Source organism: Sciurus vulgaris (assembly GCF_902686455.1).
Source record: "Sciurus vulgaris genome assembly, chromosome: 8".
In the NCBI taxonomy this organism is placed as follows: Eukaryota; Metazoa; Chordata; class Mammalia; order Rodentia; family Sciuridae; genus Sciurus; species Sciurus vulgaris.
The window spans coordinates 50,556,268-50,582,678 of NC_136468.1; the positions used below are offsets into that span (position 1 = coordinate 50,556,268).

Sequence of the window (26,411 nt, forward strand, 5' to 3'; positions counted from 1 at the left end):
ACACACAGTCCATAATGAGCAAAAAGAGAATGTCATGGCCAGTAGCCATTAGTGTAGGGCTAGTGAGATGTGTGAACAGTAATTTTGGTGCCTTCAAACCATACCCACAGAATGTGCTTCGTGGACTTTCAAGGAAGAGATTAGATATAGGAAAAAAAAAAAAAAAAAGTTCTTCTCAACTCCAAATATTGGCTGTAGTTCAAGTAAAATTTTCTTGTGGCCCTTAGTAGCTGGGCCAGGCATCCCTTGACACTCAAACTGTTTGATGTCCAAACATTCAAGAGTGTGGGGGAAAAAAACTGACAGGAAAAAATCCTCATAGAACGTCCTGTAACAGGTCAAAGTGTAATCACAGCAAATAATACAGATTTCCCTTTTATCATAACTACAGTTAGAGAGGGCTGGTGTTTACAAAGCATGTTGTTTGGGAGACCTTTGTAAATTGTAATCTTTGGAAATCCCAAGCCTATTGAGTAGAATCCCATCCATCAGTTGAAGACCTATGCAGTAGATCCCGAAGAGCAAGTTAAATTGAGAACATGGACAGGAAGCAGTCATTAAGAATTACAATGGGTAGGATGCAGAGCTAATTCAGGGAGATATTAATTACATCACTAGGGCAGCTGGAAAGCTGAGCGCTGTGCTGGACTGGAAGGCTTGTTCTCTGCCCTGCAGCTGGAGGGTCAGGACAATAGGGACAGCCAGAGAACTCACTTTATGGAATGGTCAGGGGCTTGGCTGACTTAGTTGTGAAATAATGACCTATCTGCCTTTTTTGGATTGTGTTTGTGCAGCTAAACTGGATGCAGAACCTCAGTAAATGCTGAGAACCACTTTTCACTACTTTTTGAACAGACATTCACTTGGATCACATTAACTAAAGCTCTAATGGATAAATATTGAATGGTAATTTTCCTCTGAAAGTATGTGAGAGATATTTTGTTCATATTCAGTATAGCATGATTGCATTTTTCTTATGGAGCTGCAGTGTTTGAAATGGTATTTTTGTCAGTTTACTGAATATCTAGCAAAAAAAAATACATTTTAGTAAGTTGTAAAATGTTGCTCAACACAAGGAATCATACAGTGGAAGTTATTTTCCAGTGTTTTATGTTCAAATGTTCAGAACGGTCTGGCTCTTCTGTTTTGCAAGTGTAGAGGTTATAGGTGACCTAGCCACATTCCTCATTGATTTATATAAATATATTACAGATTGTTAACCTCCAGCCAAATCCTCTGGACCTCAGTGTTTGTTTAGCTTGGTTGCTTTTTGTGGAACTTGTTTTTTATATTAAAATGTCTATCTTTTACTACCTATAAGAATGACTATTTGATTTGGGGTAATTCTAGAAAGAGTCAATGCTGAAAAAGCATCATAAATATCATGTTCTATAACTTCTAAGATTAATATTTATAACAGCTCAAAGTGAATTTGCTATCCATTATGACTAATATAACTTAATTTTGATTAGTCATGTTTATTAAACAATAAATTCAAAATTTTATATCTAGTGATGAGAAATTACTTCTCGATGTCTTCCCTGAAGTAGTAGGTCTACGGATTATTGATGACCAGCACTGAATTCAAAAGAGGGAGTATCATGTAACTTCTCTTAGCACTTCCCTCCATGCCACCTGAGAATTTCTAAGGAGACTCTAATGCATACCACTTCCCAAATGAAGTTGATAATAACACTTTAAAAATTTTAAAGGATTATCTCCTTGAACTTGGTTGAGCAGCCTCTGTAACACTGTTCTTTTGGTAGCTTGGGATATGTATGTATGTACATTAAAATTCATACAATAATATTTTGCTATATGCACTGTCATATGTCTCCTTAAAATTCATTCCACTCTTCAAATATTGCCAGTGTTTGGCATTTAAGGCAATTAGCAATGCCTTCAATGAGTTTGCCTTTACATATCTTGAGCATCCTTTGAAAGTTCATTGTGAAGTTCAGTTACTGTAAGTGGCATCAGTGAACCTTAATAGTTTGGAGAGAGTGGTATTATATAATTTCAAGGAAAACAACTTGGGTGTTGTTCATGAATTGTGTCATACAAAGAGTGTTTGAAAACGGTTTCAGTAGATGAAGCAATGTAGCATACTGCCGGGGCTCTTAGGTAACCTCTAGGACAATGGTTTGTAGAACAGGTGACCTTTGGGTTATGTATTTAGGATCATTTCATTCTTCAGTTGAGTCTCTGTGTGAATTTTTTTCTTTTGGAAATTACTGAAATGTCAGTCATTGATACATCACAGACTTTAAATGTAATAAGAACTGGAATTGCTGAAGTCATTGTTGCCTGAGTGGTGATAAGCAATGTGTTTTTTCATTAGACTATGTATTGATTATAATGGGGAACATTCTTAAAGTAATGTTGAGAAGCACAACTGTAATGATTCGGGAAGACCCAGTTCTTACGTTCATATTTGATTTTAGTACATACCATTTTGGTTCATTGCTGGTTTTTTGTTGTTGTTGTTGTTGTTTTTTTCTTTTTTTGCAAAAATAGAAGCCAGGTGATTTTGGAACTACTGTTTCTCCTTCAAAAGGAAGGAAAAAGTGAAATTGCCCAAGGATGTGTCTTTAATAAGAATAAAATGTCTCAAAGAAGCTTATGGGGAAGTGGGGGAAGGAGCCTACAAATAAATGGTAGTTATCTCATTATCAAGTTCAAAGAGCAATTTCGATAAACTTCCCCAGTGTTATATCCATGCATGATAGCAGTCATCCTTTTCATAGTATAGGATTTAAATGATCTATGGCACCATCTTTAACACATTTAATTAGGAGTTTTTATTAGAATATTTTTCCAGAATAGGTTAATTTAGGGAAAATATCAATTTTAGAAGTATATATTAAAACAAAAATTAGAAAATTTGGAATTAGGGACTGTGAGGGAAAACTTTAGTTGATTTTGGTTAATTTTAATGTTGTTAGAGAAATCACTTCAAAATGCCCATAAGTGAACAGTAGTTTGGATCTGGCTGTGATGTATTTGTAGTTGTTGGTATTCTGTTGTCTGCCCCACCAGATTTAAATTAATTGCAGTGTTCTTTAGATACTTTAAAAATTTAGTTTAGATTCAAAGAGAGGTACCAAATGTTGTGGGACCCATATAGATCAGAAATGTAGTAGGGTGGCATGGTGAACCAAGATATTAGAAATTTTAATAAAAGCAAAATAAAAACCACACAAGTAAGAGTGTTCTTGTGATTGGGCCATCTGCACGTATTTGGTTAGTTTCTTTGAAGAGGGTGTTTATTCGGTATTTTTAATGAAACAATTTAATATGAAGATCGTTTTATCAGCTTTTTCTTAGTGATTATAATTACTCAGTCACATTAACTGTACAGATTAATGGGGTTGTGGTGACATTTCCATCACGCACGTATCTGTGCACCTTCCCCAGTTCCCTCTCTCCCTCCTCCCCCAGCCCATTCTCTTTCCCTGATAGTCTCACTTGTATTTTACTGAAGCCTTTTTTGTTATCTTTAAAACTTAAATTTTGAATTACTTATAAGACTTTTATGGAAGAAACTGGATGTGTTTATCCAAACTGATAATTAATTATATAGTCTGTGGTTTTGTCATTTAAGGACAATATAGTTTACAATTTAGGTTTTTTTCCTTCAAAAATAGAAATTTTGAAATTTCACATTGCTTATTTTGTGGAATGATGTAATCAAGCTGATTAACAAATCATCACATACTTTTCATATTTTTATTTATTTAAAAACATTTGAAATTTGCTCTTTTAGTCATTTTGAAGTATACAATGCATTATTATACATACTCTGTTCTGTGTAATATTTCACCAGAATGTCAACTTCTCCATAAGTATATGCAATTATTACCTGTAAATTAAAAACTAACTTTCTAAAAATTTCAGTATTAATTTACATGACATTAGAATTTTAAAACTTATGAAGAACTTAGGCCTTTCCAGGGAAATAATTTGACTCAGCAGGATCAGAAAGCTCTTCGTATTCTAGCATACATGTTTTCACAGGCATGGTTGCATCACTGTCACAAGGACTGATCAACACTAGTCCATTTTTCTTGCTTGGTTTTTCTTATTATGAAATGAAACTGAGGAATATGTGTAAGATATACAGCTTGCTGCTTTGCTCATTTCCACCTACTTAAATCTCTTCCTTTTGTCTTCTAGGTTGTTTGATGTGTGCACAGTGTCGCGAACAGACAGAGAAACCAAGCTAACACTAGTGTTTGAACATGTTGATCAAGACTTGACCACTTACCTGGATAAAGTTCCGGAGCCTGGAGTGCCCACAGAAACCATAAAGGTACTGAGAATCATCTTTCTGCCTGGTCAGGCAGTCCATGGTTATAGTCTATTAAGCAATAACATTCTCTCCTTGTGAAAATTGCCAGTTATGATTAAAATAGCAACCAAGTAAATTATTCAAAGAATGGGATATAATCCAGTTCATCAAAAGAGTGGGATGTTCAAAGAATAGGATGTAATCTAGTTCATTTATTTTAGGGTGAAGAGAAATAACCCTTCAGTTTTAATGCATATTAAAATAATTTAAAATATCTATTTGTACATTATCTGGCCCCAACCTTAGGATAGTGTAGTAAATATAGCTCAATCTTTTTTGGGTGACATATGGCCTCTGAGGGCCATAATTTGAAACATCATTCATTAGCACATTTTATATTATAGTTGTATACTGATCATAAGACATACTGATGCTATGTGAAGCTGAATTACTGGCCCTTTTTGCTCCATTTTTTTTTTTTTTTTTCCAAATTCAGAGGAAGACCAATTGCCAGGTAGTATGCCAAACTCTTGGAGGGTAAAGATGAATAAGATGTACTTTCTGCCTCTTGAGGTCAGCAAGCCAGATGCAGTATATTGACTACAAGTTTCTTCTTCCTTTAAATCTAATGGGAAAAGATGCTTATAAAGTTTTGTTGGTCTTAATTTATATTTTCTGTACCTGACTTTCCCAGTATATCTGTGCACATCATGGACAGGTCTTCTTGCTTACCTTTTTGTCTATGTGAATTAGGTGGCTTCTTTAAAGAGACTCCCTACCACATCATTCATTATTTAGAAATGAGTTAAAGAACTCAGCTTCATTTTATTTATTTGCTTTTTAATATTTTTATGGGTACATTATGGTTATACATAATTCATTTTGACATATTCTCACCTGTTTGGAATACAATTTGCTCCATTCCAGTCCCCCAAACTTTCAACCTGCTATCTCCTATCTCCTTTCTTCTACTCTACAGGTCTTCCTTTATTTATTGTTTTTTTTTAATTGGTGCTTTATAGATACACATAAAGGTGGGAATCACTGTGGTATATTCCTGTATGTACATCGCACATACTGTATGTATAGTTTCATTCTGCAGTTCCTTCTTTTTCATCCTTCCTTCCCCTTCAGTATCTTTCCTTTTCTCTGTGGTTCTCCCTTCTATTTTCTTGGGATTCCTCAGTTCCTTTTTAAAATTTCCTTATTTCTCTCTAGCTTCCACATATGAGAGAAAGCATTCGACCTTTGACTTCTGGGTCTGGTTTATTTCGTGTAATGTGATGTTCTCCAGATCCATCCATGTACCAGCAAATGTTGTAATTTCATTCTTTATGGCTGAGTAATACTTCATTGTGTATATGTACCACTTTTTTTTTTATCCATTTGTGTATTGACGAATATCTGGGCTGGTTCCATAATTTGGCTATTGTGAATTGTGCTGTTATAAACATTGTTGAGCCTGTATCACTATAGTATGCTGATTTGAGTTCCTTAGGATAAATACCAAGGAGAGGGATAACTGGGTCATATGGTGTTTCCATTCCTAGTTTTCTGAGGAATCTCCATAAAGTTTTCCACAGTGGTTGTACTGATTTCAACATCCTTTTAGATAGAAGTTAATATTTGGAAGTAGTTGTCGTTCTCAACAGAGTAAGAAGAAATGGCTTTGAGTGATGTCTAGATGATGTTCCCAGAGACTAATACATTTAGCCTTTAATACAATATATGATTTATTTCTTAGATTTTAGACCCATATAGAGTATATTTTCTCCAATCTGGCATTCATAAAAGAATGTGGTGCTCAGCAGTTGTCCCATTTCTTCTTGATCAGATTTGAGGACATTAAAGCCTCTTGAATTTTGGCGTTCCTTATCACCTGTTCTTGCCCCCTTCTCTCTCCGCAGCCCTTTTTCTCTGGTGGTCTACTGCATCTCTGTAGCTTCATTTCGTTCTCATATGAGCTTGTCAAAACCCCGTGTTCAGCAGGCAGAGCAGGCCTGGTCCCCTCTTGAGTTCTGTTTTTTGACCACATTGGACTAATCACAGTTCCTAGTGTAATGCATGACTTCCCATCTCAGTGGCCCTCTTTCTTACACTATTTCTTTTGATTCCCTCCACTAATAACTGTCTGCTTAAATTTCTCAAGGCTCACCCCAGATACCATTTGATCACTTCTTATAGCTGGATGTCGTCTCATTTGCCTTTTGACACTTGTCCTGCATATTGCTCCTTCTTCGTTGTTTTCTACATTTGGTTGTGATTACTTGTGTGCACATCGTACCTATCATGCATCCTTGTATCATGACCATGCCATTCACAATGATTTATAGACATATGTACTCATTAAGTAAGATATATTCTTAATCTTTCTTCAGATATAACTATTTTCAAATTATTTTTTTATTTTATTTATTTTTTATTTATTTATGACTTATTTCTTCTAATTTGTTATACGTGACAGTAGAATGCATTTATGCATTTTGATAAATCATCCATAAATGAAGTATGATTTCTCATTTTTCTGATTGTTCATATTGTGGGATCATATCGATCATGCTGTTATATATGTACATGGGGTAATAATGTCTGTTTCACCCTACTATCCTTCCTGCCCCCTTCCCTCCCTTCACTCTCCTCTACCTAATCTAAAATAATTCTATTCTTTCCTAGTGCCCCCCACTCCTATTGTGAATTAGCATCTGCATATCAGAGAAAACATTCAGCCTTTGGTTTTTTGGGTTTGGCTTATTTCACTTAGCTTGATATTCTCCAACTCCATCCATTTAACCAGCAAATGCCATAATTTCATTCTTCTTTAAAGCTGAGTAATATTCCATTGTGTGTGTGTGTGTGTGTGTGTGTGTATCACATTTTATTTATCCATTCTTCTGCTGTAGGACACGTAGGTTCGTTCCATAGTTTAGTTCTTATGAGTTGAGCTGCTATCAACACCAATGTGGCTGCATCACTGTAGTACGTTTATTTTAAGTCCTTTGAGTATAAACTGAGGAATGGTGGTTCCATTCCAGGTTTTCTGAGGAATCTCCCTACTGCTTTCCATAATGGTTGCACCAGTTTGCATTCCCACCAGCAATGAATGAGTGTACCTTTCCCCCCACATCCTCGCCAACTTTTATTGTTGCTTGTATTCTTGATAATTGCCATTCTGATTGGAGTGAGAGGAACTCTTGAGTAGTTTTGAACTACTCAACATGGTGAAATTTTTGGCCTGCTTTTTCTTCTAGTAGACGCAGGGTCTCTGTTTTAGTGCCTAAGTCTTTGATCCATTTTGAGTTGAGTTTTGTGCAGGGTGAGAGATAAAGGTTTAATTTCATTTTGCTACATGTGGCTTTCCATTCTTCCCAGCACCATTTGTTGAATAGGCTGTCTTTTCTCCAGTGAATGTTTTTGTTGCGTTTGTCTAGAATGAGAAAACTATTTATGTGGGTTTGTCTCTGTGACTTCTGTTCTATACCATTGGTCTATATGTCTGTGTTGGCACCAATATCATGCTGTTTTAATTACTATAGCTCTGTAGTATAGTTTGAAGTCTGGAATTCTAATGCCTTCTGTTTCCCTTTTCTTGCTAAGGATTGCTTTGGCTATTCTGGAGCTCTTATTTTCCCAAATGAATTTCATGATTGCTTTTTCTATTTCTATGAAGAATGTCATTGGGATTTTAATAGGAATTGCATTAAATTTGTATAACACTCTTGGTAGTATAGCCATTTTGAAAATATTAATTCTGCCTGTCCAGGAGCATGGGAGGTCTTTCCATTTTCTAAGGTCTTCTTCAATTTCTTTAGTGTTCTGTAGTTCTCATTGTAGAGGTCTTTCCCCTCTGTTGTTAGATTGATTCACAAGTTTTTTATTTTATTTTATTTTATTTTATTTTTGATGCTACTGTGAATGGGGTAGTTTTCTTAATTTCTCTTTCAGTAGATTCATTACTGATGTATAGGAATGCGTTTGATTTATAGGTATTGATTTTATATCCTGCTACTTTGCTGAATTCATTTATTAGTTCTGTAAGTTTTTGGATCTTCTAAATATAGAATCATGTCATCAGCAAATAGTGATAGTTTGAGTTCTTCTTTACCTATTTGTATACCTTAATTTCTTTCTTCTCTAATTGCTCTGGTTAGAGTTTCAAGGACAATGTTGAATAAAAGCTGTGAAAGAGGGCATTCTTGTCTTGTTCCAGTTTTTAGAGAAAATGCTTTCAATTTTTCTCTGTCCAGAATGATGTTGGCCTTGGGTTTAGCCTATAGGATTTTATGATGTTGAAGTCCTCATGTTCCTACTATCCCTAGTTTTTCTAGTGTTTTGCCCATGAAAGGGTGCTGAATTTTATCAAATGCTTTTTCCGCATCTATTGAGATGATATAATTCTTGTTTTTAAGTTTGTTAATATGATGAATTATGTTTATTGATTTCTGTATGTTGAACCAACCCTGCATTCCTGGGATGAACCCCACTTGATCATGGTGCACTATCTTTTTAATATGTTTTTGTATGTGATTTGCCAGAATTTTATTGAGAATTTCTGCATCTGTGTTCATCAGGGATATTTGTCTGAAGTTTTCTTTCCTTGATGTGTCTTTGTCCAGTTTTGGTATCAGGGTGATATTAGCCCATAGAATGAGTTTGGAAAGGTTCCCTCCTTTTCTATTTCATGGAGTAATTTGAGGAGTATTGGTTTTGATTCTTCTTTGAAGGTCTTGTAGAACTCAGCTAAAAATGTGTTTGGTCCTGGGCTTTTCTTAATTGGTAGGCTTTTGATGGCATTTTCTATTTCATTATTTAAAATTGATCTGTTTAAATCGTGTATGGCCTCCTGATTCAATTTAGGTAGGTCATATGTCTTCAGAAATGTATCAGTGTCTTCAATATTTTCTATTTTATTAAAGTATAAAATTTCAAAATAAGTTCTAGTTCTCTTCTGTATTTCAGTGTGTCCATTGTGATACTTTCTTTTTCATCACGTATTTTAGTAATATGGATTTTCTCTCTTTTTCTCTTATCTATTGTGGCTAGAGGTTTATCAATTTTATTAATTTTTTTTTCAAAGAACCAACTTTTCATTTTGTCAATTTTTTCAGTTCTTTCTTTTGTTTCAGTTCCATTGATTTCAGTTCTGATTTTAACTATTTCCTGTCTTCTACTGTTTTTGGTGTTGATTTGTTCTTCTTTCTCTAGGGCTTCTTTTTCTAGGGCTTCTTTCTAGAGATGTAATGTTAGGTCATTTAGTTGTTGATTTTTTATCCTTTTAATATTTGAACTCAATGCATTAAACTTTCCTCTTAGTACTGCATTCATTGTGTCCCAGAGATTTTGGTATGTTGTATCAGTATTCTCATTTACCTCTAAGTATTTTTTCATTTCAACCTTGATTTCTTCTACTATCCATTCATCATTCAATAGTATATTATTTAGTCTCTATGTGTTAGAGTAGCTTCTATTTTTTATTTTATCATTGATTTCTTATTTCATTCCATTATGATCTGATAGAATGCAGGGTATTATCCCCATTTTTTTTTTAATTTATTAAGAGTTGCTTTGTGGCATAAGATATGGTCCATTTCAGAGAAGGATCCTTGTGCTACTGAGAAAAAAGTGTATCTGCTTGTTGATGGATGAAACAGTCTATGTATGTCTGTTAAGTCTCAATTATTGATTGTATTATTTAATTCCATAGTTTATTTGTTTAATTTTTGTTTGGAAGATTTGCCCAGTAGTGAGAGAGGTGTGTTAAAGTCACCCAGTATTATTGTGTTGTGGTGTATTTGATTCTTGAAATTGAGAAGGGTTTGTTTGGTGTACATAGATGCTCCATTGTTTGGGGCATAAATATTTACAGTTGTTCTATCTTCCTGATGTAAAATTCCCTTCAGTAGAATGAAATGTCCTTCTTTGTCCCTTATGATTAACTTTGGCTTGACTTCTACTTTATCTGATTCAAGGATGTAAATCCCTGGTTGTTTATACAGTCCATGTGAGTGATATGTTTTTTCACATCCTTTGACCTTCAGTCTTGGATGTCTTTGCATATGAGGTGAGTCTCTTGGAGACAGCATATTGTTGGGTCTTGTATTTTAATCAAATATGCCAGTCTGTGTCTTTTGATTAATGAGCTTAGGCCATTAACATTCAAGGTTATTATTGAGATAATATTATTGAGATTTGTAGTCCCGGTAATTCTGGTTTATTTCTTGTTTTTAATTTGATTTAGTTTCTACTTTGGTTGACCTTTCCTTTACTATAATTCCTCCCTTTGCTCATTTCACTTTTTTTTTTTTTCACTTTATCCTCATGGAATATTTTGAGAATGTTCTGTAGTGCAGGCTTTATAATTGTGAATTCTTTTAACTTTTGTTTATTATGAAAGATGTTTATTCCATCTTCAAACCTGGAACTTAATTTTTCTGTATATAAAATTCTTGGTTGGCATCCATTTTCTTTCAAAGCATGAAATATGTTGTTCCATGACCTCCTAGATTTGAGGGTCTGGGTTGAGAAATCAGTTGAGATCCAAATTGGTTTCCTCCTATATGTAATTTGCTTTTTTTTCTCTGATGGCTTGTAAGATTTTATCCTTATTCTGTATTTTGGTCATTCACATTATAATGTGTCTTGGTGTGGGTCTGCTCTAATTTGGTACATTTGTTGTCCTGTAAGCCTCTTGTATTTGATTTCCATTTTATTCTTTAGGTTTGGGAAATTTTCTGATATTATGTCATTGGAAAGATTCCTTTGGTTTGTATCATTGCTCCTTCAGCTTTCCTGATAAATCTTAAATCTGTTTTTTTCATGTTATCCCGTAACTCTTGGAAGTTTTGTTTATGGGTTCTTACCATTTTCTCTGCATGGTTAACTTTATTTTCAACAGTAAATATTTTGTCTTCATTGCCTGAGGTTCTGTCTTCCAAGAACCTCAGAAAGACCTAGTCTGTTGGTGATGTTTTCCATTGAATTTATAATTTGGTTTATTGATCCCTTCATTTTGAGGATTTCTGTTTGTTTTTTTTCCAGAATCTCTCTTTATTGAAGTGATCTTTTACTTACTCTATTTTCTTTTTGATTTCACTCTTTATGCCATCCTTTACTTTGCAGATCAGTTTATTTAACTATGTACATTCTCAACTCCTTCTTGGACATTTTTTCTACTGTGTTGTCAGTGGATTCTCTTATTGTGGCATCTTGGTTTGTTTGGGGGCACTTTGTTCCCTTGTTTTTTCATGTTGCTTTTGTGTTTTCCCATCTAGTTGTATGGATCTGAGGCAGTAAAGATTCTACCCTGTAGACCTAGATTGTCCCTGAGTGTTTCCAGTACCCCACCTTTAAAATGGAGACCAATATCACAGCACCCAGTGTAAACAATATATAACCTTAAATCTAATAGCTTCCACCAAGTTGTCTGCTGCTTTCTCACTATAAACAGAAATGATAAGCTCAATCACTGTCCACTATATACACAGAAAATTTATTTATACAGTCCATGAGAGTACAGTTTCAGAGGTGGACAAAGAGAGAACAGAAATAGTGTAGGACGTCATGTTCACGAGGAAGAGAAAAACTAGAAGTAAAAATCCACAGGAAGAGTGGAAAAGGAACCAACAGAGATTGACTGTTAGGTGGAGAAAAGGTAGAAAGGGAATCCAGAAAACAGACAAGCAAGAGGAAGAATACATATAAAGAGAAAAAATTAAAAATATAAGAATGTACAACAAAACTGCAAAACACCACACACATATTTAGTGTCCTCAACAAACTGATGCATGAAAAATACCCTGTTCCAAATATGGTGGAGAAACATGTTAGAGAAGAAAAAATTAAAATAAAATAAATCTCAATGGAAAATTGAACAACTGATTTTGTCGGTGTTCGAAAGTTTCTCAGTCCCGTCTCTGACTTCCTGTCTCAGACTGCCTGGCCCAGGCTGACCCCAGCAGACCCAGTCACTATGGCACCGATCTGGCCTTCATATATCCTAGGTTCTGCCACAGTGCAGTCCCAAGATCTCAATGTCACTGGAATTTGGAGAGTGACCACCAGGGATGAGCAATCCTGAGAAACAGCAACTAGAGGGTGGCCACCAGCACTCTCAGGAGGAAGACCCCAGGTACAGCCAAACCTACAGGCACCCTGACACTGAACCTCTAGGTCTTAGCCAGCATTCCCAAATAGGGGTTGGCTGTGCCCCAAGATGGCAGTGATAGGAAGCCTGCTGGCACATCCACCCCCCAGGCCCTGGTTGAGTCTCAACATGGATGCAGCCGTGTGCAACCAAACATGGATTCTCCCTGGCAGCAGACCTCTGGGCTGTGGTGGAAGTGGTAGTGGTGGGAGTCAGTGGCAGCTGCAGCCGGCATTGGAAGCAGGTGGGGGGTCAGCAGTGGTGGCAGTAGGGGTGTTGGCAGTTATGGTGTTGGCGGCAACAGCAGAGTCAGCGGCAGCAGTGTAGACAGCAGCGGAGCCTGGAGAAAAGCCCCTTTCAAAATTATTTTTAAGATGACTTCCAGTGGCTTAAATAGACTACCACAATAATCATTGACTTTTTTGATACATTTCTAATTTCCAAGTTATTTTTGGCCCGACATTTATGTTTTAAGCAGCAAGAGGAGGTAACCATATATTTATACCTACATTTCCATGCTCATGGAATTTTTATTTTGAGCTTTACATTAAATCCTCCTAAGATATTATAAGCTGCTGAGTGGAATTATTTGCAGAAGTATCTGTGCAATTTAAATGGTTGATAAGCTAGAGTGGTACATTGATCAGACAGGAGTAGAAATGAATATTTTCAAGGGTGGTTATGGAAGGGCAAGCAGGATAGGAATAGGTATAGGCAGAAGACTAGTCACCAAAGTGAGATACAGGGGAGGAGTAAGGGAGTGACTGAGCCAGGGTGGGGGTGCTTATCACCAGGCGGTTGTTACTACAAGCTTTTGAACAAAGTGACTGTAAAGTTTTTGCAAGTTTCCCTTCTATCTCCAGGGGAAGGGAGTGTCACTTCATTCCCTGTTAACAGGAGATTCTCCTGGAGGCTTTTCAGTTTCTTCAGCTGTCAGGGTTGGTGCTCCTGCTGATCTTATAGAGACCAGATTAGCTGGCAGGAGTGGCGGTGAGGGCAAGGGGCTCTGGTTAGTTAAGGTTAATAGTTTATATTTAATAATGTGTTGGTGTTCTTAAAACCTAACTATGATCAGATAGTTCTGGCAATTAATTTGAGTGTTAATGATGTTAACATTTAACAATGAGTGTTAAACATTTTTTACTAATGTAAGGGCTAATTAGTCAGAAGTCCTGTTTTTAACAACTCTCTTTGCATTACAGTACCAAAATGTTTCCTAAAATATTTTTCAAAGGATCAGGATGTAAGTATTGACATTATCTTTCACATATTGGAACATATCATGTTGTCAAAATAATTATAAGAATGTAAAATGTTTTAACATGGCTAAGGGAATTTTCCCCTACAGCTGTGTTTTCTGTGGCGCTGTTTACCTGTTAACTAGCCACTGAAATTCAGAATATTCCAGTACCTATTCAGGGCCAAATTGTATTAGGTATACAGAATCTGGGTAAAACTGGAATGATCCATGGTATGTATAATACTAGATATTATAGGGGGCAAATCTTTTTGTATACCATGTCATCAACATGTTTGTTAATAAAAAGAACTCATGGTGGACTTACAAATAATCATCTAACAGTTTCAGATGCTTAGGTGCCAGAAAATAAAAAGGCACAGAACCAAACCTAAAGCTGTTAAGTATTTGTAGAGGTTGATAGCTGGGTTAACTCATCAAGGAAATCCCGTATTGCACAGTTCTCATATTAGACTTTGATAAAACAAGTTAAGGGTATAGGCCTGAGCTGAACATTGTTGTTGAGAAGCTCCTAAAAATTTTTTTTAAAAAAATCATTTTTGAAGACACCTCTTCTAAATAAACAAACACGTGTGTACATCCCATTCATACTTCATCTTGAGGTTTGCATCACATTCTTTGATCTCTGTTCTTGATGTCCTTACGGTACACCCATTCTTGGTTGACAGTGACATTTGGATAAAAGAGAATCTGTCAACAAATATTCTCATGCCACCTCATAGACTGACTGTTAACATATCTTGCTTTCCTCTTTCTGATTTAGAATATTGTCTTTGGATTTGTTTAATTGTGGAGGAGTTCGGTGCCATTTTAGTGTTTTTATATCATTTGAGATTTGATACTCCCTCCCAAGATTTCCACTCTTAAACTGATAAGGTAATAATTGAAACCTTAATGACCATATTATTTTTTCCTTTAAAGTTCATAGGTCTGGAGTATCTGTTTTTATATCACCATTCATTTGTACGGACTTTATTTTAAAATTTTAAAAAAGGCTTTCAGCTTTTTATTTTTCATGCTTTCATCTGTCATCCTGTAAGAAAGGCTCAGACAGAACTGTAAATTTATTCCCTTACCCTTTTCCTTAGTCATTTGGAGCTGCTACCCAGAAAAAGAACTGTATTATAGATTATATCTGGGGGAGACTGCCAGGTAAAGAACAGAATGCCTCTGTTGACTGAACTGCTCGGCTACTCGCACAGTAAATATGGTATCTTTCCTAAGGTGTAACCTGTGCTACCATCTTGTAAACTCTCTGGGAACCTACCTAGAAGTCCTCGGACATTCTCTGCATGTAACATTTTTGATAAAAGTGATGCAGTAATTTCACAAAGTTTGAAGCACTGAAAGGTCACACAGATTAGAGACTTCTCTAAAATAGGACAGGGCTCTTTGAGCTGATCTCTTTTCATGATTCAATTTCGAATCAAAATCATGTCTGTGTATCCCCTATGATAAATTATTCCATAGAGCTTGAGAGGGCCAGAAGGCTTCCAGGTTCATGTGTTTGTGTGCGTCGTGTGCTCTGTGGATTAGATTTCATTTTATCTTTGATTGAAATGCTTCTTAGCAATTTCTGTTGGTTCTGATATTTTCAGTAGGAGATAAAATGTATATTAGGTTTGTTTTACAAAACCCAGACTTCAGAGACTGACACACACTCTTAATAGCACCTGTTTTTGCCTCTGGGAAATATCTGTTTTCATGACTAATATCTGCTTGCAGTAAACAGGGGCTCTTATGTCAGCATGGGACGCCCAGGACCAATTCATCTTTCTCGATTTGACATAATGCAAAGTGACTGCCTGGTCTCCTCTACTGCGAGTGAGGAAAGTCTCCCAGATCCCCCTCTCCTCTCACTCCTAAAGGAACCAAGCCACAGCCCCTCTCGGCTCCTGGTGGTCTCCACTTTCCCTGAATTAGGAGCAGGTGATTTGTCTCATCTTTGCAGGACACAGAGCAAATTAACATGAAAATATCGCTTCTCAGAAAACAAGGCAGGCTTGAATGCCCTGTCACTGCTGGTCATTAGCCATCTGCCACCAACACTCATACTCTGTTTATCACATTTGAAATTCAGAGCAGATGTTGCATAATAAGGTGATCCCAAAAAACAAGGCAAGAAATTCAAAGAACAAATACTCCATAATAATGATCAAGGTCTTGGAAGGAAAATTTTTCAATCTAATATCATGGCTGGATTAATTGATTAGACCATGTTTTTAAACACACACACACACACACACACACACACACACACACACCTCTTTCCTGGTGTTCAATGCAAAGTCCTTTTTATAGTAACAGAAAATTTTCAAAGAAAGTACATATATAAAAAGATGCCTGATAGGACTGTTTGATAAAATTTCTTTCAATAGTGGAGTGTTGTGATAACACTGGTTATGGTGTAAGGACCTCACTGGTCAGTCATGCCACTTTTGCTGTGAGATGGGCCTTGGTTCACAGCAGTTTTACTTAAAATACTTCACTCCTACAGTACAGTTGGATCTCCTAAGCCTTCCAGCTCACTTCCCAGTTTCTTTCTTGGTACTCAACAACCTGCCTTCCCCTAACCCTAACCCTAACCCTAACCCTAACCCTAACCCACCCTCCTCCCTGTCCCACTGTGCCCACCACCACCACTCTGGGTCTCAGCCCCTCTCTCAACATCCCTTCCATCAGCCTAGGCCGGCTGTTCTCCTTCAGTCCTCAGCTTTAGGCGCTCCCACCTGAGACCCAAGATTTTGTTCATTTTATTTCTACTGCCCTTCCACATGAATGTAGCATTTTATAAGATTGTGTATTATAATCTTTCATCTAATGCATTTATACATACTCTACACCCTTACTATGCCTTATAAAAAGTGTATTATTAATGTGTTTAAAGACATTCTGATTGTTTTGAAAAACAGGCATCCAAACTTCACCAGGAACATGACCAATATTTTGTGGGAAGTCAGCTTTGAATATAGTCTTTTGACTCTAAAGAAATGTTTTCTCCACACCCTTGCCCTGCTGTCCGACCCTGCACATACAGTTGTGGGATTTTATTATTTTTTATGAGGACCATCATATTTGTAGCTAAGCATAAAAGTTCAGTAGCTAGTCTGAGAGTAGACTGAGTTATAGGAGTGCCAGCACTGGGCCATCAACTAGAATAGGACAGACAATTGGAAGACTAGCGAGTCAATACCGAGTTTATTTCAAATTTAGGAGGAAATGTAGAGTGAGTGAGCTGTAAAAACTGTGAGTTGTAAAAACTGCAGTAATTTATACTTCTAAACTCTTCAGCCCAGAGAGAAATAAACTCTTCAGTTGTGTTATCTTTCAGCCACATACTACTAATTTCCATTTGTCCCCCTACCATCAGAAACAAATATATGGTGTTTTCTAGTGTCTTTCACTCCAAGCGAAAATTTTGAGTAACTCAAGGAATTTATGCAGGGCAATCCAGACTTTGAAGACTCTCCCAGAAACAAATGTTTATGCAAACTCCCTGCTCTTTGTAGTAGCTGAAAATATCTAAAGGGAAAGAGAACAGAATTATGCAAATACATGATATTCTTCTTAAAAACCATCACAGAGTTTAGTGGTTTGTTTCCCCCCCAACAGGAAATAAGGGTTTAAAAAAAAAAGAGTGTCTTTCTAAAGGTGCCATAAGACTGAGTCACTAAAACAAATACTGACTCACTAAGGTGACAAATGACACTTCGATTAAACTAATAGATAAGTTGGGCTCTTTTTAGAAATTGCCTCCTCACCTTAGGCACTGAATCTGTTTATAGAGTCTATTAAAAAGTTACAGACAGTGTATACCCCATCTATTGCCATGGTGACAGAGAGCAGAGGGATGTTCTGTGTGGAAGAGGGATGGTCCTCATTTGAATTTACTGTGTCCTTAAGTCCCCTGCTCACAGTCTCCTTTTCTTCTGCTACACATTCGAACTTCTGAGGCTTCACCGTCAACCCTCTTCTCTTCCTGGGCTACACCTTCATGCCCAGCATGTTATTCAGTGAAGAATCTTCAGACATTTATTCTCCATCCAACCTGGCTGTTCCCCCATGTTCTCCATGTGTATAGTTAACCCACCATTTGACACCTCACTGCCGAGACAATGGCCAGGAATCCTCTCCCCAGTTCAAGGCATCGTTCTTTGTTTCTTGCTTTCCTTTAGTCTTCATCTAATCCCTCAGTCAGTACTTTCGGTTTTATCCCCAAAGGATAATCCCCAATCCAGCAGTTTCTCTAATCTCTTCATTACTTAACCCAGCCCATCAAACAAGCTTCCTAGTTCAACATGCTGCTTCTGTTCCTGCCCTTTCGTGAACCATCCTCCGTAATATAACCAAGGGACCTGGTTAAAGCACAAGTAAAATTGTGTCACTTTCTTACTGAAAACTTCACTACAGTGGTTTCCCGTGACCTACAGGATAATGTCAGAAGTTCTGTTTCATCTAGTATTCCCCGCCCCCTTGCCATTCTGGTCCACCCCTATCCTTCCCCTCGTTTGCTGTCTTTGAGCCACACTGGCCTTCTTTCTGTTCTTCCAATTGCTTCCAGCTCAGACTCCATATTCCTACTTCATTCAATTTGGAAGACATTGCACCTCCCAGCTCCTGCTACATCCTCACCATTCCCTCTCTGACCTTATCAGCTACAACTTCACATCTCATAGAGTTTATGACATTATACCTTATTATTCTATTTTATCTTCTCCATAGCACTTAGCTGAAATTATATTGTTTATTTTTAAATGTTTGTTGTTTTACTTTCCCAACTAGAAAATAAGAGACTTGAAGTCAGAACTCCAGTTTCTTGTAGAATCCGCAGGACCAGTGTACTACCTGGAACAGAGGCTTGTGTTTATAACTCCTATGTCCTGACCTTGCCGTTAACTCTGAAATGTAGGTCTCGATATCACCAAGGGAAGGAATGGTACTTTTTCATGGACAGATTTTTTTTTTTTAATCATAAAAGAAAAATAAGCCAGAGGATGTCATTTCTTACCGTGTCCACTTTGCTCTTGCGTGTTCAGTTCTTTATGGTGGGCAGGGTCACTGGGATTATCCATATAGTAGCTAAGAAGTTCCTTGCTTGACTTGGTTTAGATATAATCTAGGGGTTGGGGGTGTAGCTCAGTGGTAGAGCTGTCAGAACTACAGAATAAAAAAATAAGTGAAACAGATATAATCTAAAATAACTGCTCCCTACGAGAACTATAAATCATTTTATTACTTAATATAGTTCTCAACTAAATTCCAAAAATTATTTTTATTCAAGATTCAACTCTGTTAAACATGGTTTTTACTAAGATGGGAAATCAATTCCAGTGATGAAATGATACTGTGAATCTTTGACCTTATTCTCATTTCTCAGTAGTATATAGCTAACAGATAATCTCATATTTACACATTTTTTTTATTTATGTACTGGGGATTGAACCTGGGGGCACTTAACCACTGAGCAACTTCCCCAGCCTCTTTTTATTTTTTATTTTGAGACAGGGTCTTGCTACGTTGCCTTGGGCCTCTTTAAGTTGTTGAGGCTGGTTTTGAACTTGTGATGATCCTCCTGCCTCAGCCTCCTGAGTTACTGGGATTTACAGGCATACACCACCATGCTTGGCTGCATTTTTTTAAAATCTAATTTAAAATACTGTTCTATACTTGTTCATTTGGATTTTTATCATCCTTACCCAGAAATTTCACATACCCATATGTATTGTAAAATTTGGAAGATCTATAACAATAACCAAAAAAAAAAAAAACACAGGCATGTAGACAATGGATCTGTCATTTACCTAAAATAGTATCTTACTCCTCATTTTCAAGCAAGGTAGAAGAGATCAATCAAGTCTTTTCATTGCCATTAAGAAAATAATCATTGATCGTACATATCTGTTGAATGAATAAGTTCTTTCACAAAAGGCTTTGCAGTGGAGCTTGTAAACCCAGTGGTGACAGAAGATTCGATGTCTCCAGCTTGAGATGTTGTTGCAGTCACCATCATTAACGCTCTTTCTCTTCTTCACCATCACTCCATAAGAGTAGAATTCTCCAAAATGATTGACTCCAGTGGAAATCAAGTGAGGAGAGTTTGGCCTGAATTTGGATTTATACATTTAAACAGGGACTCTATGCCAAAAATCAGGGCACTGTGACACTTAAAGTCTTAGGTAGTAAAAGAGAATCCCCTGAATATTGGAAATAACCAAACACAATTCTAATCTCTGAAAAAGCCTGGCAGCTACTATCATTCCATGGTGAGTTTAATTAGGATGCCTGGAAAATACACAAAACCAAATAGATATTGCAAAAATGAGCCAGTATCTAAAAAAGGACTAACGGAGACTTAGGTAACACTGTGGACTGTTTCTACGCCTGTTTTCTTTCCCATGTCGTGTTTCTTCCAATGTGGCTAGTGAATCCCCTGCATCTCAAAATGACGGTCCCTCACTAACTGATCTCCCCGTCCCAAACGTAAGTCTCAGGAGAGAGTTTCTGTCAAGTTCCCACTGGTGACGTCTGTAAACACCGAGTTTAAGAAATATTCCCCTACATTTTGACATACGACACAGCTTGGAAATGGAAGATGTCCACCTTATGTTCTGAGGTGACTTGAAGCACTTAAATATTCGCTTGCCTGGGCACAGGCAGCCCCAGATCAGAAGGCTATAATTTCAGTCCAGATGAGGTCAGGTGTGGCATTTTAACTGAAATCATCTGCATCTATGAAACTTGTTCCTTACCTCTGAAATTTCTTAAGATGTTCTGTTGGAAAATTTTTAACTCATTAGTAGGAGATATGAATTAAAGAGAACATTCTTAGAAATATAAAAATACCAACTAAAACTTCTTAAGCCACCCAGAAATCCGTCCTTCAAAAAAGCATTCATGAAGTATTGTGATTTGCGCTTTGAAAGATGCTTTGTTTCCTATTCACTTACGTTTTCACAGTTCCCTGTGGTCTTAATTAGTAAATTATCACCAGACTTGCAAGTGTGATTAGTCAGAATTCTTACTCCTTTTTTTATAGGTGAGGAAAAGAGTTGTTAATGTAATTTATGAAATTTAAGTGAATCATTGTCATAGGCTTTAGTGCTGACATCAGTGTGGACAAACAGTCCTCTCTTTGTGGCTCATATATTAAAAGCTGTGTGCCCAGATTCTAGTTTTCTCCCAGTTGCGATTTCAAGGCTTCAACAGGTATGTAACTTTGTTGATTTTCATATTTACCATTTTTCACTGCTATCCCTGACCATACTTGTTAATTTTTCCTTCCTTGGACAAAACCAAAGAAAATATTTATCATTCTCCTGAAGTATAGTCATACCACTTTTAGATGAGGAAGCTAAAATAGGACATAGCAGAGATTGGGGATTGTAGGGCATAGATTTCACTATGAATTAAGTTTAGGAACTACAACATTAAAGGTCAGGTATACCTTTAGCAGTCAGATATAGATTGACCTGGAAGTAGTTACCCTCAATTTAAGATATTCTATGATTTATTAGTATAGAGTGGATACTTGAAACATTCCTTGTTGACGTTTCAGTCTTACTGATATATCACATGTAATAGTCAAGCCTGGAACTGAGAAATTCACCATCACCCATACCTAAAGACCGGATGTGTTTGTCCAAAATAAAATGATATAAAAGCTATATATGAGGTCCTTTCCCTCCACCAAAATATATTCCTGGTCAGAAGGATAAGGTACTAGAGGGAAGAAATCAATTGGTAAGCACAGGAGAAGAACTGATTGACTAGGTCCCAGGGGAAAAAGGGGAAATTCATGTATTGTAAATAAACTTCCCCCAAAAGTAACATAATTTATCAAAAACCACATAACTGATGTATAAATATCTGAAAAATTACATTAATAACTCTTGTTCTCCCCATTATGATTATTACTCTGGTCACATCTGTTTACCTTGTAAACCTGAAGTCCTTTAGTATTTCAAGCAAACATGAAAGATGGGTTCATTACATCTTTAGTGCAAAACTATATGAATCCAAATAAACAACACACAAGGACAGAAATTTCAGTTAAGTTGTCTTCGACATTGCACTATACTAACAGCCCTTGATTTGCATGTCATCTCTGCTGGAAGATCTTGATGAAAAACACTTAGGAACTTGGAAGAAAGTAAAATACAAATGACATGAGAATGAATTAAGAAAAGAGTTGCATTTTGGTATCCTCCCAAGGGGAGAGATTTATGAAAGCATCACACACCAAGAGAAAGGACTTCTTTCCTTTTCTGTTTCAGCTCCACCATCTCTTTCACCACCACAGTTTCACAGGACTTCTTACTTTATTTATCACCAAGTTCCATAATTAACATATGGTTCATGTTATTGATTTCTCAGGTTTCAAAGTAAAAGAAATTGAGCTTTCTTCCACATTTAGAATATACAGTTTTTTTAAGGAACTCTAAACAAAGACACACATTATTTGTAAGTTGGAGAGCAGCTGCCAGAAAACAGAAAATTAGGAATGGAGTCATGGGTGAAATAATGGAGATACTGTTCAGAGGTAACCCTTTGTACAGCAGGAAATTTTCCTTAGAAAAGAGACAGCTGAGTTTGCTTGTAAATTTTGCTAGAAACAGGCCTGATTTAGCAACATTTAGAGCTGGTTAGGAGGTTGAAGACAGTTCTTTCAGCTTTGGATACCAAGCAAGTGCCCTCTTTTATGATTTGTAGAAAGCCCAAATACTTATATTTTGAAAAGATAAGTTGTGTATGTGAGGGCTACTATTAGTTTTTTTTAAATGGATAGAATAATAAAAGCAATTACTTACCAGATCAGTAGAGTTTTTCTACATGTAAAACATAGAAGACATCACAAAGGAAATGGTTCATAGATTGTTAAAAATTTTAATTTATAACATTATAAATAAAAGTAAAAAGAAATGACAAAATACAGAAAAGTATGGCAAAGATTTAATATCCTTAATATATAAAAAGCCTTTACAAACTAATAAGAAAAGAATGATTACCCAGTTTTGGTATGGATAAGGAACATACTAAATTCACAAAGACATACCTATGCACAGTCTAACTGGACAACTGCAGGGAAGATCATCCTCACAGATAATTAGAGATATATGTTAAAAATCAGAATTTACCACAATGAGAGATGATTAAATTATAAAAATTCATGTAACAGAATGAATACAGCTCCACCAAATGATAGTTTTAAAAAAAAACTCAATTTGAAGAATAATAGCTTAAAGAAAGACATGATCCAATTTAGAAATATATTTCTAGTACCTGAATTTAAAAATTAGCACAGAATATACTAAATACTAATAAATATACTAAATACTAGTAATGTGCATCTGTTGAAGTATTTTGGGTTGTTTGTATGTATGGTCTAGCCTAAGCATGCACTATGTGAAATTCCCTTTTGCCCTACAAAAGTAGCCATTTAAGATGATTCAGCCTAATATCTTTTTAGTCCAAGATGTTTTAACACATTTTAGTGAGTAAGGCCCTCGATTACAGAGAAGTTGGTGTTCTCTTCTTTGTAGCCTAACATAAGAATTAAGAGCATGCTGTCACTTCTTTGGTGGTAGGCAATATGGTAGGAAAGCTTTTGTAAAATAGTCAATGTGCATACATTAAAAATTTCCAGTACATATTTATTGATGATGGTGATGATGATGATGATGATCTTGATAAAATAGCAAGCAAAGGACTAGGGAAAAAAAACAATGTGATTCTAAGACTTACTGACCCAACTGTTGTAATCTCTTTTAATCTTACTGGCCATTTACCATGAAATAGTATAATTGAGCTATAGAGAAATTTCACTTGATTGTAAATGGAAGCTGTCACTGGTGAGTAGCAAACTTTTAAGTTAATGTCTACATGTAAGATAAAGTTACAAGCCTGTTTTTACTGCAGTGGCAGGCACAGGTACAGCTTTCTCTAACGGTCTCTTGGTTTCCAGTATTTTTTATTTTAAATGAATTTTTAGTGTGCTTGTTAAAGGGGCTCATACAATTACACTATATATTTGAGCAAAAGCTTTTTAGGGAAGTATATTTTATTCTGTGTCTGCCAAAAGCAGAACATTTCTTTGAAATCCTGGATTGGCTGGTACAGGGAGATTTGCCTATGAATAGACATTATGAATACAAAATTCATTCAATGAAGGAGTGTCAGATTCCTTTCCGATTTTCCTTGCAGTAAAATATTTGACACTCAGCACTAAAAGAACCTTCATAACATATGCATGTGCATACAAGAACATATTTGCATACAACTCCATAGTCCACTCAGAGGCAACCTATATTTCTCCAAAATCAAAGGGGGAAAGTGATGCCAAACAAAGGGAAGATGTACGTTTATTATTATTTAAGCTTTTTTTTTTTTTTTTTTTTGCCTTAAAGTCTGTTGTCCTGTTGTCCCTTTCCATCATGGCCTTTGGAACATAAGAAAATAAAAATAGGCCAGTGTGATATGACAATAAATGAACACTGCTGAGGACATGTCCCTCACAGGAAGAAGTATACCTACAGCTTTGGTCGTCTCCCCATTGCATTTAGAAAATTGGCACCACAAAAACACATTGAAAAATAGCTTCTATCCCAGACTGAATCATGTCCACAGTAGCTAAAACTGCTGTGTTCCAGGTTAGCACTGGGAACTCACTTAGGATGGATGGACACAAGACCAGATGATAACCTAAACTGTGAATTAAGGAAAAGTTCCATTTCACTAGGACAGAAACCACTGGGCTTTCTTTCCTCCAGCCAAAATAACAAAGTTGTAGCTTCTGGTGATTGATGAGCATGTTGCCAGGGGAAATGAACTGGAAAATCATCGCCTTGTATTTTACTTGCCACAGGAAAGCCCTAACAGAGATCTCCATTCTTCTAGTTCTGATAAGAGGCCTAACGAAGCATCAAGAGGAACTGTAAAGTCTGGAAATGTGCTCTATCCAGCTGCTTACTGAATTACCTTTGCAAATGCAATTCATGGTTCCCTATCTCACAAATAAAACATGTGGGTAAATGGATAGCCTTTGACAGGCCATCCAGCTTTTTGACCACTACAGTATGGCATTTGAGCAGGAGAAGGCTATTTTAATAAGTATACAGTATCCCCTATTTAGTTTAAAAAATGTGCATTTCTAAAAAGTATCCATGTGATGAAATTCCATAAGTAGAATTCTTTTACTCCTTCTAGCGTTTTTAAATTGAATGTTTATAGTCTGGAAAAACTTAGGAGCTCAGAAATGTAAACTGCAGCTAAATTCATAAATGTAAATAACATTTTAACTAATCAAAAGCAATGTTGGAAGTGCCTATTTGGGTCCCACAGCTGGACCAGCTCTTTAGCCTTTCGCCCAGTCCGATGACTTCCCTGGAGGCCTGGGTAGTGTGCTCACCAGCTCCACACACAGACCTCTTGCTGGAGCTGTTGGAGTGGGCTGCACAGCCACCGCAAGGCTGTGGCATCACACCTCAAGCCAGGAGTTCAGGATTTGGCTTGCACATGCTTTCAGTAACATTTGCCCAATCGTTTCTGAGAGATTCACATTCCGTGGGGTTATCACATAAGACCAAATGTCTGAAGTTGAATGGGTTTTCTGTTTATTAATGTTTCCACATTGGTCTTGAGCCAAATAAGGACCCATTATTTAGACAGTACATTCTGAGCACTCTTCGGAGTGTTTGAATTTTCATTGAAGTATTCCTTTGTTATCAGAAAGCAGAGATCCTTGAAAGACTATATTGGCAGTGAACATTTTAAAAGGCTCAGGTTGCATTATTAGTATATTTTAGAAATGTTTAAGAAAAGAGCATTTCTATTTCCATGACTTCTTTGTGTTTTTTTCTGAGTTTCTATGTTTCATTTCTGAGTTAGAAGTTTTTTGGTTTCTTTTTTTTTTTCTTTTAAACTTTCGTAAATTCAGTAGATCTCTCACAAGTTATATTTATAGAAATAACAACCCATCCACTGAAGTTTTTCACAGAACCTTTATCCAGTAGAGGTGGACAGGCACAGTCTGTTTGATTCCCTCTCTAGACTTGCTCTTCTTGCCTGAGTAAGTTGGAGAATTTTTTTTAAGTCCATTGGGTGGATAGACAGATTACCTATCCCTGTAGCTAATTCATTGTGGCCAGAGAATGACCATTCTGAGGGAACTATCCAGATGTTGACTTGGAAAAGTCACCTTGGAATTGGAAATGCTTGTCTTCTTTCTCCCAGGATTCCACCTGGCTGCGCGAGGTTTTGCATTCTCTTCCTTCCTCGTGCCCCCCCAAAAGAGAGGCCTATGTAAATGATTAGACCAAAACTTGCAAAATTGTGTATTTGAATTCCCAAGTTGCTGTTTCCTTATTTTCTCTGAGCTTAGCTACATCCCATTCTTATCAACTGGCCGCTTTAAAACTTTGAACTGGAGAAAAAGTGAATCAAATAGATTTCTTGTTTATATGAGAGTATCTGGTATTTCAGAGCACCAAAATTTCACCATATGCCACACTCAGCCACAAAATTGAGGAGCCTCTTTGTTGTGCCTTTTTAAAATGCCCTTGGAGTTCCCTAAATTTGTTATAAATCTCTTACCAATATAATTTTCCCATTACAACTTTCCATCTATTCTCCTTAAACTTGACTTTTGAATCGTATACAAGATCATAGTTAGGTGACTTTTCTGCTGTGCTTTCTTTTTTCTTTTTTAAAATATGCCTTTATTTGTT

General features: G+C 36.4%; 1 protein-coding gene across 3 annotated transcripts in view; it reads left to right on the plus strand.

Annotated features, from left to right (window-relative positions):
- CDK6 (cyclin dependent kinase 6) overlaps positions 1-26,411 on the plus strand; it is a 215,115-nt gene that overhangs the window by 56,537 nt on the left and 132,167 nt on the right. For all 3 annotated transcript variants that reach the window (XM_079152106.1, XM_079152107.1, XM_079152105.1), the window contains exon 3: positions 4,177-4,312. In XM_079152106.1, the coding sequence (XP_079008232.1) occupies positions 4,177-4,312 (136 nt within the window). The remainder of the gene's footprint in view (positions 1-4,176; positions 4,313-26,411) is intronic.